Source organism: Hemitrygon akajei, chromosome 4 (assembly GCF_048418815.1).
Source record: "Hemitrygon akajei chromosome 4, sHemAka1.3, whole genome shotgun sequence".
In the NCBI taxonomy this organism is placed as follows: Eukaryota; Metazoa; Chordata; class Chondrichthyes; order Myliobatiformes; family Dasyatidae; genus Hemitrygon; species Hemitrygon akajei.
Window position 1 is genome coordinate 12,866,977 of NC_133127.1, and position 19,498 is coordinate 12,886,474.

The 19,498-nt window shown below is 45.0% G+C and overlaps 1 protein-coding gene across 2 annotated transcripts in view; it reads right to left on the reverse strand.

Annotated features, from left to right (window-relative positions):
- pcgf1 (polycomb group ring finger 1) overlaps positions 1-19,498 on the reverse strand; it is a 64,895-nt gene that overhangs the window by 39,284 nt on the left and 6,113 nt on the right. For both annotated transcript variants that reach the window (XM_073042100.1, XM_073042099.1), the window contains exon 2: positions 19,139-19,244. In XM_073042100.1, the coding sequence (XP_072898201.1) occupies positions 19,139-19,244 (106 nt within the window). The remainder of the gene's footprint in view (positions 1-19,138; positions 19,245-19,498) is intronic.

Here is a 19,498-nt window from a genome sequence, read left to right on the forward strand (position 1 = left end):
TAGCCAAGGTGACATTCAGAGAGTGAGAAACACTGCCCAGAATTGTCAGGATTTTCCGTAGGGCCCTTTGTTCTACCACAGCCTCTAGTATGTCCAGTTTGACTCCTATAACAGAGCCATCTTTCTAATCACCCATGTTGATGCCATTACCCCAGCACACCACCCATAGAAGACTGCACTGGCAGCAACTGACTGGTAGAACATGTGAAGGAGAGGCCTGCATACTCCAAAGGGCCTCAGTCTCCTCAGATAGTTGAGGCCAGTCTGGCCCTTCTTGTACACAGCCTCTGTGTTGTTGCTCCACTGAAGTCTTCATCCAGGTGCACCCTCAGATACTTGTAGGTCCTCTCCACATGTACCTGGGATGCACCTGGATGACAAGTAGGGCACATGGTGATACAAAGACTCTAACAATTGTTACTGAGATACTGATGGATACGATTGAACTGAAGATTTCCCTGAGCTTAATTTGCACAAAGTTCAATCTGTAAAATAGTTTGCATGAGTCTCAGCCACTTTTGTCCAACCCCACCTACCCCATCCCCTCCCCACTCAGGGCGCACTGATGCAACTCATGTCCCATCAAGTGTCATAATGTATAATGATCTCTTCTCTGTTGCTCCCCTGCGCACTTCTGGGCATTAGGCAACATTTACTCCACGGGAATCTTTACAGTCTTCAGAAGAGGCACTGATTAAATTTCACAATCGCTTTCTCAAAATCTGCAACACTCATCTCAGAGAAAGAGTGTGGAGATTTAAGTGCACCAATAAAAATCCCAATTGCTTTAAGATTTACAATGTATTCGGTTACTGCCAAGGCACAATAATATCAACTGTATTTATTGCAGGAGGTTAAGTTCACATATGGTGCAGATATTAATTGATTCACAGGAATGTTTCTCAAAAGGTCTGTGTGAAAGCTTTGAGCTCAATGAGGAAAATTAATATTGGACTGTACAGCACAGGAACAAGCCTTTCGGCCCACAGAAACTATTTCAGACCAATCAAATTAATCAAATGGCCAACCTAGCTAATCTCTTCTTCCTACACAATGTCCATATACTTCTAGTTCCCTCACATTCATGAACCTATCAAAACATTTCTTAATAGAATAGAGATGGTCAATGAAAGAAAATAAGCATCATGAACTTACAACTCAGATTCCTGAAGGATGGATGAAGAGTAACAATTCTCAACGGTCCAGAATCAGGTTTATGACCACTGACTTAGATGATGAGTCCCAATGAAGAGTTTCAGCCCAAAACATTGACTGCTTATTCCTATCCATAGAAGCCCCCTACCTGCTGAGTTTCTCCAGCATTTTATGTGTTGGTCTGGATCTCCAGCATCTGCTGAATCTCATGTTTATGATGTGATATTTGATGTTTTATGACAGCAGTATCATGCAAAGGCAAAATTATTGTAAATTACAAAAGTAAATAATGCCAAAAAAGAAATTACAAGGTAGCGTTCATTATTCCTATTGCGGCCATCATCCATATGAGCAGTGAAAAAGATCATTTCTAACCCATGAAACCATAGAGCTGGAAAGAGTCTGTATATTCACGCACATTTCTTACTGAGTCTTGCTAATAGATCGTCTGCTTGTAAAGACTGTCAAGGCTTCTTGCTACTCTACTGGAACAGAAATTTAACATTGATTTAACACAATTCTGAGAAAGCTATTTTGAACTGAGAACATACAGTGGATTCTAGTTAACTGAGACACATTGGGACGAGTACATTTTGGCCCAAGTAAGCGGATGCCCCAATTAACCGAAGTTTCATGGAAATAATTAAAAGGTATAAACAAGAGAAACTACAATTTTAACGAATAGTAGTCTACAATACTATAAAACTGTGTACTAGTTTCTAATAATTAATGACGGAGCAATTCATCTGCCATTTTCTTTTGATTGACTGTAAAAGACCAAAATTAGCACAGACTCTTAGTGCAGATAATGCACTGCCTTCCATTGCTTTAGAAGCCTTAGACGACTGCATCCTACAAATCTTCATTTTCATTATCACATTTAAGACAAATGTCGATAGCTTCATAATTCCTAACTTGGTGAAATAGTGAAATCATTTCATTTTCACTCCTGGCTGTTTCTGACATCTCCAGGCCTGGATGCCAGAAACCGTGGTGAGCAAAACAGTTCCGAACTGTCTTACTGCCTGTTTCTTGCCAACTATCAGTGACAAAAATCACTGCTTTTTAAAAATACTCACACAACTGACGCTATTTAAAAACTGATCACTTTAAGCATGGTTTAGCCATGCAAGTGCACATGACAGAAACTAGAGAAAGTGTTTCACAACAGTCTCCTGCCCCATAGTGTCCCAAATAAAACAAAGGGAACCCCAGCTATTTTCTTGATTTAGTTGTAATCTTCAGGCTCGGCCAGCTTGGGTTGGTCCAGGAAAAAATAGCCTCTGGCCCCGCCAAACTGAGAAATCATGTTTTTGTGGATGCTGTACCGCCCAGTTACACAACACAAAATATCAGACAGTACACCATATGCAATTACATAAGACATGATTGAACTTTATGAATCTTAATCTGAATATAGGGTTAGTAATGAAAATAAAAAGGGCCCATTACAAGGAAAAGTCAGAAGTGCACGTTGGAACTCACTCATTTGCCATTCTTCCACCATTGATCTCCTCTGAGCATTGCCGACCTTTGGGCCCTCAGATCCCAGTCCACTCTGGCGGTGGTCTACCAGCTTTCTCCACACGTGTCTTCCCTCTTCAACGCTCAACAAAGATTGCAAAAAATCTCCTTCCAGATTCACAAGACAGAGCAACAATCTCTGATTGGCTAACATGCATACCACAGTCCTGTTATCTTCAGCCATAACCCAAACATTGCTGCTACAGAGAAACCATTATCTCAGCAGTGAACATTACAGAGAGGCCTTTATATTAGCCTTAGCAGTGAAACATTACAGAGAAGCCATTACATTAGCAGTGAATCCTTACAGCGCGTTACACTCTCCCCCCCACCAAATTTAGTCATGTCCTCATGACATTGAGATAGTTCACCAACCCTTACTGCAAAACACAAAGCCCAATCCAGGTGTAAAAGGTAGTGACATAGCTCCCCAAAACGGTAGAGATCATGCCCTGTTCCCCGGGTGCTACATAAGCCAACCTATCTGGTGGCTGTACCTCCTCACCGAACTCTTCAGGCTCAAACGCTACTGTATACAAGAAGGACCAACTCCTTCAGGGTCCTGCTGTAACCCAGACTGCCCACAGAAAGCCCCCACCCACTTCACCTGACTCAGTGGGAGAAGGGCCAGGAATCTCTTCCTCAATCAATGGGGAGTTAGTGAACGGCAGCATGTACCACACATCCGGATCATCATCCTCCGAATCAGTATCTTTCTCATGGGCAGGGCCCGGTCCAGCTTCTCCCGCTGTGGGCCCTGCAGTCACCCTGCGTTTTTGCAGAGTCCTCTTACTAGGTGTAGGCTCCAAGTCGGGCTCTGGGTCTACCTGCACGTCTTGACTCAGGGGCTCCAGGTGGTTCTGATGGAGAATCTTGACAGGCCCATCCCCATCCTCTGGTTTCACCCAGAAAACTGGTAGGTTTGGCATCGGACTCTCTACCACAAAGGGTGTGGCCGCCCAGCGGTCAGCCAACTTGTGCTTTCCAGGTAGCCTCAAATTCCTTATGAGGACTCAGTCTCCCAGCAGGAGTTGGGAGAATCTCACTTTTTGATCATAACTCCTCTTATTTCCTCGATTCTGCTTGGCTGCCATGAACCCAGTCAATTCATAAGCCCTTTTCAGCTGTCTCCTCATATCACATACTTCAGATAAGTCTTCAGTGGTAAGTCACCCTCATCAGTCCCAAAACAAAGGTCAATGGCCAACCTCACCTCGTGCCCGAACATCAGATAATATGGCCAGTACCCAGTAGCTTTATTTTGTGCACAGTTGTAACAGTGAACCAGATGCCCAATATGTTGACTTCACCTGCTCTTCTTGCTGATCTCCAGGGTCCCGAGCATGTCTAGCAAGGTCTGATTAAACCTCTCAGGCTGGGGATCACCCCGCAGGTGATAGGACGTGGTCCTCAATTTCTCAACTCCAAGCATGCCCAGTAACATGTGGATGAGTCTGCTCTCAAAATCCCATCCCTGGTCACTATGTATCCGCCTGGGAAGGCCATAATAAACGAAATACTTCTCCCATAACACTTTTGCCACAGTAGAAGCCCTCTGGTCCTTGGTAGGAAGAGCCTGAGCATATCTGGTGTAGTGATCTGTAATGACTAAGACATTCGCCGTGTTGCTGGCATCGGGTTCTCTTGACAGGAAATCCATACACACCAGGTCCAGGGGCTCTGCACTCTGCAAATGGGACAAGGGAGCTGCACGCGTAGGCAGTGTCTTCTGCCGTATGCAGCGAATGCATGACTTGCCGTATTCTTCAACCTTCGACTTCATTCGGGGCCAGTAAAACTGGTCTCTAAGCAATCTCCCAAATGTCCAGAGTTCTCATGAAGTGACTTCAACATAATCCTCTGATACTTCTCGGGCAAAACCAGCTGGCAATGCCGAGGTCAGTACAGGGGTGACTGAACCAGTAGAAGATCTGGTTCTTCAACTCCAACCGAGGCCATTCTCTCAGTAATGGAAGCACTGAAGCGTGTTTCATCTTCTCCGCCTGAGCCATGTCTCCCTTTTCAACAGCCAACCAAACAGTGCCAATGCCTGGATTATCTCGCTGAGCAGCTGCCACTTCCCCAGAACTCAATTCTGGCAATTGATTTGTCTTCAGAGCAGTCAGGTTACAGTAAACTTGGGGAATGGTGTCATCAGAAGCCCCCAATTGATCCACCGCTCGACCCTGCCTCTCCTTTTCCTCTGCCTTCACGGTGATGGCAAACTAACACATGGCCTTCACCCCAGGGGCAGGAACGCTCTCCCACTCCTCGTCCCTGTCCAGTCCCTCGTGCACCCGTCGGAACAAAGCATCAGCATCAATGTTCCGGCTCCCCAGCCAGTACTTCAGGCTGAAATCATAGGCAGACAACGCTGCCAACCTCTGATGGCCTGTGGCATCCAGTTTCGCTGAGGACTGGATATGTTAGGGGGTTGTTGTCCGTCCTCACCTCAAACTTGGCCCTGTAGACACAGTCACTCAGCTTATCCACCACCACCCATTTCAACGCCCGGAATTCCAACTTGTGCGTGGGATAGTTTCTCTCGTAGGGCAACAGACTCCGGCTGACAAACGCCACGGGCCTCAATCCGGTGCCCTGATTCTGATTCAGGACACCCCCCCTAAACCCTCTCGAATGGCATCTGTGTGCAATACATACGGCAATCAGGGGTCTGCAAAAGTCAGCACTGGTGCATGGGTCAGCAACTACTTCAGTGACTGAAAGGCCTCCTCTCATTTTACATCTCACCTCTGTCCAAAGGGCTCCAATGGGTTAAGATACTCTCCACCCTCCTGTTCTTTTATTCCCCTCCCTTTCTTCCCCAAGGGAGGGTAACCACACATAAGCTGATTTAATGGGTGACTCACTTTGGCGTAGCCCTTCACAAATCTCAAATAGTAACCACTAAACCTGAGGGTCTTGGTCAGGTGGTCATCGCCTCAGTATTAGCTGGGTCTGTAGCTACTCTATTCCGTGAGATTATGTGTCTGACATAGCTAACAGATGTTTTGCAGAACTGGCACTTGTCCAGGAAAAGTCTTAACCCTTCAGCTTTCAGGTGGCCGAGCACCTTCAGTAGCCTCACTTAATGTTCCTCCAAAGTGGATCCAAACACTATGAAGTCATCCAAATACACCAACACTTCAAGCAAGTTCATATCCTCCGCCGTCTTCTCCATGACCTGCTGGAAGGTTGCAGGGGTTCCCGATATGCCCTGGGGCATCCTTTCGAACTGGAAGAATCCCAGGGACATACAAAGGCCATCTCTTTGTCGGCCTCACTCATGGGGATCTGGTAATATCCACCCCTCAAATCCAGCACACTAAACCACTTTGCATCACTCAGACAGGCCAGCATGTCTTTGACCCTCAGGACCGTATACTGGTCAGGGACGGTATGCCTGTTCAGAGTCCTATAGTCCACACACATGCGTATCTTCCCGTTCTTCTCCTGGGCCACTACTATTGGGGACACATAGGTGCTTCGGAACTCAGTGATGATCCCAGCTTCCTTCAACTTACACAAATGCTGCCACATGTCTTCCAGTTGCTGCAACTTCTCTCTAAACGGGGTGTCCTCGGTCACGCAGATAATGTGACGAGTGCTCCTGGAACAACCCACATCAAACTCGCCAATGGAAAAGACAACTTCCAGCTTCAACATCTTCTCTACCAGCCTCCTTTTCCAACCTGGTGGCACCAGGGAGTCCCCAAAGTTGAACGACTCAGCTGTCAACATCCCCCCTTCTTCCAATAGTTTCTCCCAGGCTTGTCTCACAGGGACACTAGACATTACCGTCACCCGGAACAGGTACGCCAGGGCCATTTCCCACTTGAAAGAGATCTCTCTTCATAGCGTTCCTGATAATCACAGCCATTTGGCTTGCCTGTACAACTGAGGGCTTCTGCAGCTTGGGCCTCACCAGTACCCCAGCCGGAAACCCCAACTCCCCCTCGTGGTTTTCCGGAGCGTCCTCAGGCACTCTGGGAAACTTGGGGGTCCCCATTACTCTTGCTACTTCCCCTGCTGTACCACCATTGGCTTCGACTGGGCGAACCACACAGTCCCTCGTTTAAATTCAGTATCCAGCCCAATGCTGCCACGCGCTTCCTCAAAAGCAGCCTGACACACCAGGTGCATGGACAATATCCCTAGAAAGCTCTCACCAGCCTTCTCCTTGCAGGCCCCCATGAGCCTCCTCACAAGAAGGGTATTGGTCCCCACCAGAATTGAAACGCTGCCCTTCTTGGCGGGGTCCGGACAAACCAGTAAGACCTCAGACACTCCCACATCAGCCTCCGAGAACTCCAGTTTCACTGACAAATAACCGTCGTACGGATAATCACCAGCACTGAGACCCCAGATCTCCAGTGCACTGAATGGTGTCAATGGTAAATGCTTCAGATACCGGTTGTAAAATGAACGGTACAGTAACGTGACCTGTGACCCGGTGTCGAGTATGGCTTTAGCATAAATACCCTCTATCCATAGCGACACACTGGAGCATGGTCCCACTAAGCCTTCAGGAATACGGTCTTTTGCTTTCGGGAGTTCCTTGGTACATTGCTGGGAACGTGTTCCCCCAGAGACACCAGGCCTTTCCCTCACTGAGTCTCTCTAAGTTTCCTGACACCTCTCCCTGCTGAGGTACCTGGGGGCTCACTCTCCAAGGGGCTTCCTGCCACTCACATTCCCGCCGGAAATGTCTCTCTTCCCCACAGTTATAGGAGATGCTACCGGCCATTCCTCTTCTTGCGGAACCCTGGCCACCGGCTGCCCTCTGCGTAGTCCGTCCCCTTGGGTGCCCACATCTTTACCAGTCCTATCATACGAAGGGTCCACGTCCACTGTTAACACCCGGGACATCTCAGTTCTCAACTCTGCCACCACCTCCTTTACCACTCCCCATGTTGGGCTGGCCGCGGTCACTTCACCACAAGGGGCTACTACCGAGGAGTATACCCTGCTGACGGAGTCCTCTCGCACCTCCGACGCGTTCTCCTCCTCCCGCCACCTCTCGGATCAGCTCAACAAATGAGGGAGGGTGGTGTGTTTTATGGGACTGTCGGAGACCCCAAGCAATCATGTCCTGGGACTGGTCACCCTCGGTTATCTGGTCCATCCTTAACTTATCCACCTGAGCTGCCTGAATGACTCCCCCAGCGCCGCAAACAATTTAGCTGCCTTTCTAGCCGAAAAATGTAAGCAGAAAGCTTCTCCCGTTATCCTGACACATGTTCTGAAACCCTGCCATGAGCTCCAGTGGGTTCCCTGTCGTACCAAATGCATTCTCCAATGCCTCTAGATACTTGCCAAGGGTATCAGAGGGTTGGCTAGTTTTCACAGCCCTCACTACATCAGCTGCCAACTCCTTCAAACTTCCAACCAATCTCTGTCACTTTACGCCATCAAAGCACAGCCACTCACCTAACAACTGAGAGGTCTGCTTCACCCATATCTCATACTCCTCTTCCCCCTCGGGGGTGGGCGTTATCCCAGAGAATATTCTTAGCTTACGGCAGGAACCGTCTGCCTGTACACTGGGCCACTTACTCACCAGGGAGGTAAGGGCTGATGCCAACACAGAACTCTCACTCTTCACTGGGGGATGGGAACTAATTAAACTTTCCAAATCAGACCACTCTTTCCCCTCACTCCTCAGAAACGATAGAACCCTGTCTCTGAAATCTCTGCCCCCAACTACGGGCAACTCAGCTTGTGACTTAGCCTGCTCAGCTCCCTTCTCCTCCTCACTGACAATAAGGACAGGCCACAGCCCCGCCTCACCTGGGGCACCGATAAACGCGGGCAGTCCCACTGTCGTTATGTCAGCACTAGTCTGAACTAAAACAAGGTCTGAGCCGCCATTTTATCAAACCTTCGCGCTACAGTTTCAACTTTGCCAACAACTTTAACCACACTCAAAAATCAAATTAACAATTCATCTGGGATACGAATATTCACCCCACTCAACACACATGCATTAATTACCGGCACCCCCACAGAGGCACACCACCACTCCATATCAGCACAGATTTAAAACAGGGCAATCACACAGCATCCAATGGAATCAATCCCGAACACAGACCCCACAATTGTAACCCTCAGGCTTGGCCATCTCAGGTTTATCTAGGGGAAAACAGACTCTGGCCCTGCCAAACTGAGAAATCACGGCTGTGTGGATGCTGTGTAACGTTCCGCCCAGTTACAAACCCACAAGGCAAAATATCAGACAGTACACCATATGCAATTACATGATTGAACTTTATGAATCTTAATCTGAATATAGGGTTAGTAATGAAAATGAAAAAAGGGCCCATTTCAAGGAAAAGTCAAAAGTGCATTTTGGAGCTCACTCATTTGCTATTCTGCCACCATCGATCTCCTCCGAGCATCGCCAACTTTCGAACCCTCAAATCCTGTTCCACTCCGTCCGGTGGTCTATCAGCTCTCTCCTCACGTGTCTTCCCTCTTCATCTCTCCTCGACTAAAGACTTCGAAAAATCTCCTTCCAGATTCACAAGACAGAGCACCAATCTCTGATTGGCTAACATGCATACCACAGTCCTGTTATCTGCAGCCATAACCCAAACATTGTTGCTACAGAGAAACCATTATCTCAGCAGTGAACATTACAGAGAAACCATTACATTAGCAGTGAATCCTTACAATGTGTTACATAGTGTCTGAGCTTAAAAAGCTTTTTTTAAGTATATAAGAGCAAAAGAGAGCTGAGGGTAGATATAGGACCAATAGAAAATGATGCTGGAGATATGGCACTGAGAGACACAGAGATGGCAAAGGAATTGAATGCAAATTTTGCATCAGTATTCACAGTGGAAGACGTCTGCAGTATACCAGACGTTCAAGGGTGTCAGGGAAGTAAAGTACGTGCAGTGAAAATTACGACTGAGAAGGTGCTCAGGAAGCTATATGGTCTGAGGGTGGATAAATCTCCTGGACGTGATGGAATGCACCCTCGGGTTCTGTAGGAGGTAGCTGGAGAGATTGCGGACGCATTAACAATGATCTTTCAGGAATCGATAGATTCTGGCATTGTACCGGATGACTGGAAAATTGCAAATAATACTCTGCTATTTAGGAAGGGTGGGAGGCAGCAGAAAGGAAACTATAGACCTGTTAGCCTGACATCAGTGGTTGGGAAGTTGTTGGAATTGATTACAGAATACCTGGAGGCACAAGACAAGATAGGCCAAAGTCAGTATGGTTTCCTGAAAGGAAAATCCTACCTGACAAACTTACTGGAATTCTTTGAGGGAATTATAAGCAGGATAGATGAAGGAGATGCAGTAGACGTGGTGTACTTGGATTTTCAGTAGGCTTTTGACAAGGTGCTGAACATGAGGCAGCTCAGCAAGATAGAGCCTGTGGAACTACAGGCAAGTTACTAGCATGGGCGGAGCATTGGCTGATCGGCAAAAAACAGAGAGTGGGAATAAAGGGAGCCTATTCCGACTGGCTGCCAGCTGCCAGTGGAGTTCCACAGGGAATGGTGTTGGGACCGCTGCTTTTTACGATGTATGTCAGTGATTTCGATTATGGGATCAATGGATTTGTGGCTAAATTTGCTGATGATATAAAGATAGGTGGACGAGCGGGTAGTGTTGAGGAAACAGAGAGCCTGTAGAGAGACTTAGATAGCTTATGGGAATGGGCAAAGAGTGGCAAATGAAATACAATGTTGGAAAGTGTACGATCATGCACTTTGAATGGGCAGACTATTACTTAGATGGGGAGAGAATTCAAAATGCAGAAATGCAAAGGGACTTGTGCAGGATACCCTAAAGGTTAACCAAGTTGAGTCGGTGGTGAAGAAGGCAAATGCAATGTTGGTATTCATTTCTAGAGGTATAGAATATAAGAGCAGGGATGTGATGTTGAGGCTCTATAAGGCACTCGTGAGACCACACTTGGAGTATTATGTACAGTTTTGGGCTCCTTGTTTTATACTGACATTGGACAGGGTTCAGAAAAGATTCACGAGAATGATTCCAGGAATGAAAGGGTTACCATATGATGAATGTCTGGTGGCTGTTGGACTGTATTCCCTGGAATTCAGGAGAATGAGGGGGGATCTCATAGAAACATTCCGAATGTTAAAAGACCTGAACAGATTAGATATGGCAAAGTTATTTTCCATGGTAGGGGAGTCTAAGACAAAAGGACACGACTGCAGGATAGAAGGACATCCATTTAGAACAGAGATGCGGATAAATGACCTTGGTCGGAGGGTGGTAAATCTGTGGAATTTGTAGCCATGAGCGGCTGTGAAGGCCAAGTCATTGGGTGCATTTAAGGCAGAGATAGATAGGTTCTTGATTAGCCAGGGCATCAAAGAGGAGAAGGCAGGGGAGTGGGGATGATTGGAAGAATTGGATCAGCCGATGACTGAATGACAGAGCAGACTCGATGGGCTGAATGGCCTACATCTGCTCCTATATCTGATGGTCTTAAACAGCTGCTACGATTAACTGATGGCCCAATTAACTGGAATCCACTATATTCAGTTCAGTTGGTTGTGTGTTTGAGTCTCAATCCAAAGACTTGTTCAGTCATCTTGGACTTTGCTCCTGTGCAATGGAAAAGAGACTGCTGTACTATTAGTATCATGGAGATACAGCACGGAAACAAAGTTTTCAGCCCACCAAGTCCACACTGACCATCAGCCAGCCACATACACTCATTCTATTCTCCCTACACTCTCATCCATCATTAAACTTCAAAGTAAATTTACTATCGAAGTACATATGTCACCATATATAACCCCGAGATTCATATACTTGCAGGCATACTCAATAAATCCAATAACCATAATAGAATCAATGAAAGACTGCACCAATTGGGTGGACAACCAGTGTGTAAAAGACAATAAACTGTGCAAATACAAAAGTAAATAATATTAATAAATAAGCAATAAATATTGAGGTGAGATATAGAGTCCTTGAAAGTGAATCCATAGATTGTTGGAACTGTTCAGTGATGGGACAAGTGAAATTGAGTGAAGTTATTCCCTCTGCTTCAAGAGCCTGATGGTTGAGGGGTAATAACTGTTCCTGCACTTGGTGGTGAGCCATGAGGCTCTTATACCTTTTTCCTGATGGCAGCAGTGAGGAGAGAGGGTGGCATCTCTGATGATGGATGCTGCTTTCCCGCAGCGACATCCGTGTAGATGTGCTCAATGATGGGGAGGGCATTACCCATGATGAACTGGGCCACATCCACTACTTATTTTTAGGATTTTCCATTCAAGGACATTGATGTTTCCATACCAGGCTGTGTTGCAGTCAGTCAATATACTCTCCACCATACATCTGTAGAAGTTGGTTAAAGTTTTAGATGTCATGGGGAATCTTCGCAAACTTCTAAGGAAGTAAGGTACTGCCGTGCCTTCTTCATAATTGCACTTACTTGCTGGGCCCAGGTCAGGTCCTCTGAAATAACACCCAGGAATTTAAAGTTGTTGACCCTCTCTACCTCTGATGAGGACTATCTCATGGACCTCTAGTTTATGACTCCTGAAGTCAAATATCAACTCCTTGGTATTGCTGACATTGAGTGAGATGCTGTTGCTGTTGCACCACTCAGCCAGATTTTCAATCTCCCTCCTATATGCTGATTTGTCATCACCTTCAATATGGCCAATGACAGTGAGGTCATCAGCAAACTTCAATATGGGATGGGAGCTGTGCTTAGCCATACAGTCATAAGTGTAGAGCAGGGGGCTAAGCACACAGCTTTGTGGTGTATCTGTGCTGATGGAGGTGTTGTTGCCAATCTAAACTGACTGGGATCTGCAAGTGAGGAAAGAGGCTTCAACTGTAGGACCACACACAAAATGCTGGTGGAACGCAGCAGGCCAGGCAGCATCTATAGGAAGTAGTACAGACGACGTTTCAGGCTGAGACTCTTTGTCAGGACTAACTGAAAGAAGAGATAGTAAGAGATTTAAAAGTGGGAGGGGAAGATCCAAAATGATAGAAGGCAGGAGGGATCTCTTCTTTCATTTAGTCCTGACGAAGGGTCTTGGCCCTAAACGTCGACTGTACTTCTTCCTATAGATGCTGCCTGGCCTGCTGTGTTCCACCAGCATTTTGCATGTGTTGCTTGAATCTCCAGCATCTACAGATTTCTTCGTGTTTGCATCAATTGTAGGAGGAGGTACTGAGGCTGTTCTTGAAGCTTATTGATTAGTTTTGAGGGGATGATAGCATTGAATGCTGAGTTGTAGTCGATAAAGAGCATCCTGACATATGCATCTTGGTTGTGAAGATGTGGCAGGGTTGAGTGAAGAGCCATTGAAGTGGCATCTGCTCTGCCTGTGGGCATATTAGAATGAAAACAAGTTGCTTCTCAGGCAGGAGTTGATATGTTTCATGAACCTCTCAAAAAACTTCAACACTGTGCATGTAAGTACTACTGGATGATAGTCACTGAGGCCAGGTCAAAGACTCTCCCCATCTGAGACATATCTTCTTCTCATTATCACAGCCAGGAAGGAGGTGGAGGAGACTGAAGACATACTTTATCAATTCAAGTGCAGCTTTTTCCCCTTCATCATCAGTTTTACGAATGACTCTGCGTTTTGCACTATTTTGTTATTTATCATTATTTTGTCTTTGCACTGTACTGTTGCCACAAAGCAACATACTTCAAGTCATGAAAACAGTGATTAAAAAAAACTGATTCAATACCTCCCAGATTCCACACACTAAGGGTAATTTACAGTGACCAACTGATCTACCAATCCACGTCTTTGGGATATGGGAGGAAACCCACCCAGTCATGAGAGTATGTGCAAACTCCGCAGAGACAGAACTCAGAGTCACAGATTGCCATCTCTGTGATTCCCTTGTCCATTTGTCCCTCTCCACTAATCTCCTTCCTGCAAGTGGAAAATAGTGCTACACTTGCCTATTCATCTCTTTCCTCACTTCCATGTAGGGCCCCAAATGGTTCTTCCAGATGAGGCAACACTTATAGAGGGTTGTCTATTGTATTCGGTGCTCTTGGTGTGGCCTCCTCTACATTGGTGAGACCGGACATACAGTTGCAAGTAAAGCTTGTGAACCTTTTGCAATTACCTATTTTCTGCATTACTCATACAATGTGGTCTGATCTTCATCTAAGTTACAATAATTAACAATAGTACACAAACACTGTATGTCCAAACTGACAAGCAGTTATACTTTTCATGTCTTTATTGAACACATTGTTTAATAGTTACAGTCCAGGATGGAAAAATATGTGAGCCCTTGTATTTAATAACTGGTAGAACCTCCTTTAGCAGCAATAACTTCCAAACATTTCCTGTAGCTACTGATCAGACTCACACAACGGCGAGACCGAATTTTAGACCATTCCTCATTTTAGTTCACCAATATTTCTGGGATACCTTGCGTGAGCCACCCTCTTCAGGTCATGCCACAGAATCTCAATTGAGTTAAGGTCTGGACTCTGACTTGGCCATTCCAAAACACAAATTTTCTTCTTTTTGAATCATTCTGTTGTTGATTTACTCGTTTCGGATTATTGTTGCATCATCCAACTTCTATTAAGCTTCATATGATGGACCGTAACCCTGACGTTCTCCTGTAAAATGTCCTGATACAATTTTGAATTCATTGCTCCCAACGACTGCAAGCTGTTCAGGCCCTGAGGCAGCAAAGCAGCCCCAAACCACAATGCTCCTTCCACCATGCTTCACAGCTGGGATGAAGTTTTTGTGTTGGTGTGCAGTGCCATTTTTCTTTCAAACATAGCAGTGTGCATTTCTGGCATAAAGTTCTACTTTTGTTTCATCTGTCCATAGAACATTGTCTCAGAAGCATTGTGGCATATCCAGGTGGTCTTTCACAAACTTGAGACATGCAGCAATGCTTTTTTGGAAAGTGAGTTTCCTCCCAGTGTCCTTCCATGAACACCGTTCTGTTCAGTGTTTTCTTATAGCAGATACATGAACAGAGACTTTAGCAAGTTCTAGAGATTTCTGCAGGTCTTTTGTTGTTACCCTTGGGTTCTTTTTCACCTCCTTTAGCATTGCACTAGTGTTCTTGGTATGATTTTTGCAGGATGCCCACTCCTAGAGAGAGGAACAACAGTGCTGAATTGCCTCCTTTACAGACAATTTCTCTTACTGTGGACTGATGAACACTCAGGTCTTTAGAAGTGCTTTTGTAACCTTCTTCAGCTTCATGCATCTCTACAATGCTTCTAAGGTCCTCTGAAAGTTGTTTTGATTGAGACATGGTGCACATGCACAGACCTTTCTTGAGAAGAGCAGGCTCTGTCAGTAACCTGACTTTGTGTGTCTTTTTTTGAAATAGGGCAGAGCACCTCTACAACCCACACATCCAATCTTATCTCATTGATCAGAACATCTGACTCCAAATAACTTTTATAGGAAGTATTACATAGAAACATAGAAAATCTACTACACAATGCTGTGCCAAAATGTACTTACTATAGAAATTAACTAGGGTTACACATAGCCCTCTATTTTTCTAAGCTCCATGTACCTATCTAGGAGCATCTTAAAAGACCCTATTGTATCCATCTCCACCACAGTCGCCAGCAGCCCATTCCACGCACTCACCACTCTGCATAAGAAAACTTACCCCGACATCTCCTCTGTACCTACTTCCAAGCACCTTAAAACTGTGCCCTCTCATGATAGCGATTTCAGCTCTGGGAAAAAGCCTCTGACTATCCACACGGTCAATGCCTCTCATCATCTTAATACACTTCTATCAGGTCAATCCCTCATCTGCCGTCACTCCAAGGAGAAAAGGCCAAGTTCACTCAACCTATTCTGGTAAGGCATGCTCCCCAATTCAGGCAACGTCCTTGTAAATATCCTCTGCACCCTTTCTACAGTTTCTACATCGCTCTTGTAGTGAGGTGACCAGAACTGAGCACAGTACTCCAAGTGGGGTCTGACCAGGGTCCTATATAGCTGTATCATTACGTCACGGCTCTTGAACTCAATCCCTCGGTTGATGAAGGCTAATGTACTGTATGCCTTCTTAACCATACAGTCAATCCGCGCAGCAGCTTTGAGTGTACCCCCAAGATTCCTCTGATTCTCCACACCACCAAGAGTCTTACCGTTAATACTATATTCTGCTATCATTTTTGATCTTGCAAAATAAATTACCTCACAATTATCTGGGTTGAACTCCATCTGCCACTTCTCAGCCCAGTTTTGCATCCTATTGATGTCCCGCTGTAACCTCTGACAGCCCTCCACACTATCCACAACACCTCCAACCTTTGTGTCATAGGCAAATTTACTAACCCATCCTTCCACTTCCTCATCCAGGTCATTTATAAAAATCATGAAGAGAAAGAGTCTCAGGCCCTGAGGCACACCACTAGTCACTAACTTCCATGCAGAATATGACCTGTCTACAACAACTCTTTGCCTTCCGTGGGCAAGCCAATTCTGGATCCATAAATCAAGGTCCTCTTGGATCCCATGCCTCCCTACTTTCTCAATAAGTCTTGCATGGGGTACTTTATCAAATGCCTTGCTAAAATCCATATACACTACATCTACTGCTCTACCTTCGATGTGTTTAGTCACATCCTCAAAAAAATTCAATGAGGCTTGTAAGGCATGACCTGCCTTTGACAAAGCCATGCTGACTATTCTTAATCATATTGTGCCTCTCCAAATGTTCACAAATTCTGTCTCTCAGGATCTTCTCCATCAACTTACCAAACACTGAAGTAAGACTCACTGGTCTATAATTTCCTGGGCTATCCATACTCCCTTTCTTGAATAATGGAGCAACATCTACAGCCCTCCAATCCTCCGGAACCTCTCCAGCCCCACTGACGTTGCAAAGATCATTCCCAGAGGCCCAGCAATCTCCTCCCTTGCCTCCCACAGTAGCCTGGGGTATATCTCGTTGGGTCCCGGTGACTTATCCAACTTGATGATTTCAAAAGTTCCAGCACATTCTTTCTTAACGTCTGTATGCTCAAGCTTTTCAGTCCGCTGCAAATCATCCCTACAATCGCCAAAGTCCTTTTCCTTAGTGAATACTGAAGCAAAGTATTCCTTAAGTACTTCCACTGTCTCCTCCAGTTCCATATACAATTTTCCACTGTCACACTTGATTGGTCCTATTCTCTTACATCTTGTCCTCTTGCTCTTCACATACTTGTAGAATACCTTGGGGTTTTCCTTAGTCCAACTCGCCAAGGCCTTCTCATGGCTCCTTCTGGCTCTCCTAATTTAATTCTTAAGCTCCTTTCAACTAGCATAATTTTCTAGATCTCTATCGTTACCTAGTTTTTTTGAACCTTTCGTAAGCTTTTCTTTTCTCCTTAACTAGATTTTCAACAGCCTTTGTACACGTCATGGTTCCCGTATCCTACATTCCTTTCCCTGTCTCACTGGAACGTACCTATGCAGCACATTACGCAAATATCCCCTGAACATTTGCCACATTTCTGCCATTCATTTCCCTGACAACATCGGCTCCCAATTTCCTGCTTGATAGCTTTATATTTCCCATTACTCCAATTAAACGTTTCCCTAACTTCTCTGCTCCTATCCCTCTCCAATGCTATGGTAAAGGAGATAGAATTGTAATCACTATCTCCAAAATGCTCTCCCACTGACAGACCAGACACCTGACCAGGTTCATTTCCCAGATCAAGTACAGCCTCTCCTCTTGTAGGTTTATCTATATATTGTGTCAGGAAACCTTCCTGAAAACACCTAACATACTCCACCCCATCTAAACCCCTTGTTCCAGGGAGATACCAATCAATATTGGGGAAATTAAAATCTCCCACCACGACAACCCTGTTATTATTGCATCTTTCCAGAATCTGTCTCCCTATCTGCTCCTCAATGTCCCTATTACCCCAGAGGTTCACATACTTTCTTTGAACCTAGACTGTTTAATCATGTTCTCAGTATTGATGAGAAGTACAATTGCTTGTGTTATTAGTTTAGACAAATTTATGTTTGTCTATTATTGTGATTTAGATGAAGATCAGACAACATTTTATGAGTAATTAATGCAGAAAACCAGGTAAATGCAAAGAGTGCATAAACTTTTCCTAGCAACTGTAGATCGGGGAACCGCACTGTCAAGCACCTTTGCTCCATCCACAACAAACAGGATTTCCTGGTGGCTAACTGTTTTAATTCCAATCCCCATTCCTCCACTGCCACAATGGGGCCAAACTCAGGATGAAAGACACCTCATATTCTGTCTGGTTAGAATAAACTGATGACATGAATATCCATTTCTTCAGATTCCAATAGTTTCCCCCTTCCTCTACTTTCCATTCCCCAGTCTGACACCCTTCTGACTTCTACTTTCTTCACCTACCCACCACCTGCCCCGGTGCTCCTCCTCCTTCTCTTTCACCAAAGGTCTACTCCCCAGTCAGAGAGAAGGTGCTTTTGGCTTATAACACAACATTATAGCGTCCCATTTTCAGGCCTAGGAATGCTGAGAACAGGCAGTTTCAAAGGAAAATGATGGAATTTCAGACAAAAAAACTGTCCACGATATGATAAGATATACCGTATACAGTGGGCTCAATTCGGCCATGGACGGTGCCAAGCCCATCTATGAAAGGAGGAAGGTCGGGCAGGGGGCTAGCAACTGCATCTCATAAACACCCAGAACTAGAGAAACACCAATAGAAGCTCCAAAGACCCCAATCCTGGGACAGGAAGAATCTTTGAAGTTGGGTTACACCTGGATACAACTTGATAGATTGGTCCAGGACAAAGGACTTAAGAAGAAGTAGGAGTGGGTTGGGGGGGGGGGGGGGGGGGGGAAGAGTGCATGAGCAAAGAATTAATAGAGCAGGGGTTCTCAATCCGAGTTCACAGCTCCTTGCTTAATTGTAATGGTCCATGGCATAATAAAGTTTGGGAATCCCTGGAATAGAAGCAGCACTAAAAATTGATTAAAGAGCTTGTGTTATACATGTCTAGTTGATTACAAAAAATAATTTTCAGGACTTTTTCTATCTTTCAACTTGAGTCTTATGTTTGTATCTTGTTATGTACGATTTACATCAATTTAAGTCATTGTTAACAGTTTGTACTATTTGTAGTAACAGTGCTGTTGCTGCAAAAAAAGCTAATTTTCATGGCATCTATACTCAGTGTATGTCCACCTATTACAGTAAATGAACTATACAAGGACAAGATGATTCAGAGTGGCTTCTTTAGAATTGGGGGCTCTGGACTATTGCATAACATTGACAGGGTGATGTTCCCAGCAGTTTCCGTGACACAGCAGCCCTCATTTGAAAGCTAAGCAGAAAGATCCTTTGCATCTCTACTCCTCCCTCTATCCTAGATTCCCAGCCAACATTCCACGGAAGTTCTACATAGACCCTTTAATGTTGAATTTCTACGAGTCAGTGCCTCACAAAAGTTTGCTCTTCAAAAACTCACATGTATGTAAACACTCTGTGATAGTGGTCGCATCTATGAAGTAGCCAGCACACAGATAACAGACGATGTGTTCGTTCAGGTCTTTAATCTTCACTTTTACTTCTTCCTGCCAACGATAAAGCACAAACCCACTAGTCACGCAATTGATCGTATCAGAAGCCAGCGTCAACACCTTCTCACGATGATACTTAATTGTTAATAACTTTCCTTTTTAAAAAGCTACAAACAAGAAAAAGACATTGGCAGGGACCTATGCGGCACAAGGGTCAGTAAGCAGGAAGCAAAGATTTAAAGTTTGATTATAAAGATGGATAGATGAGATTTTTAAAAAAGCAGTGAGATTACATTCTGAAAGAACTT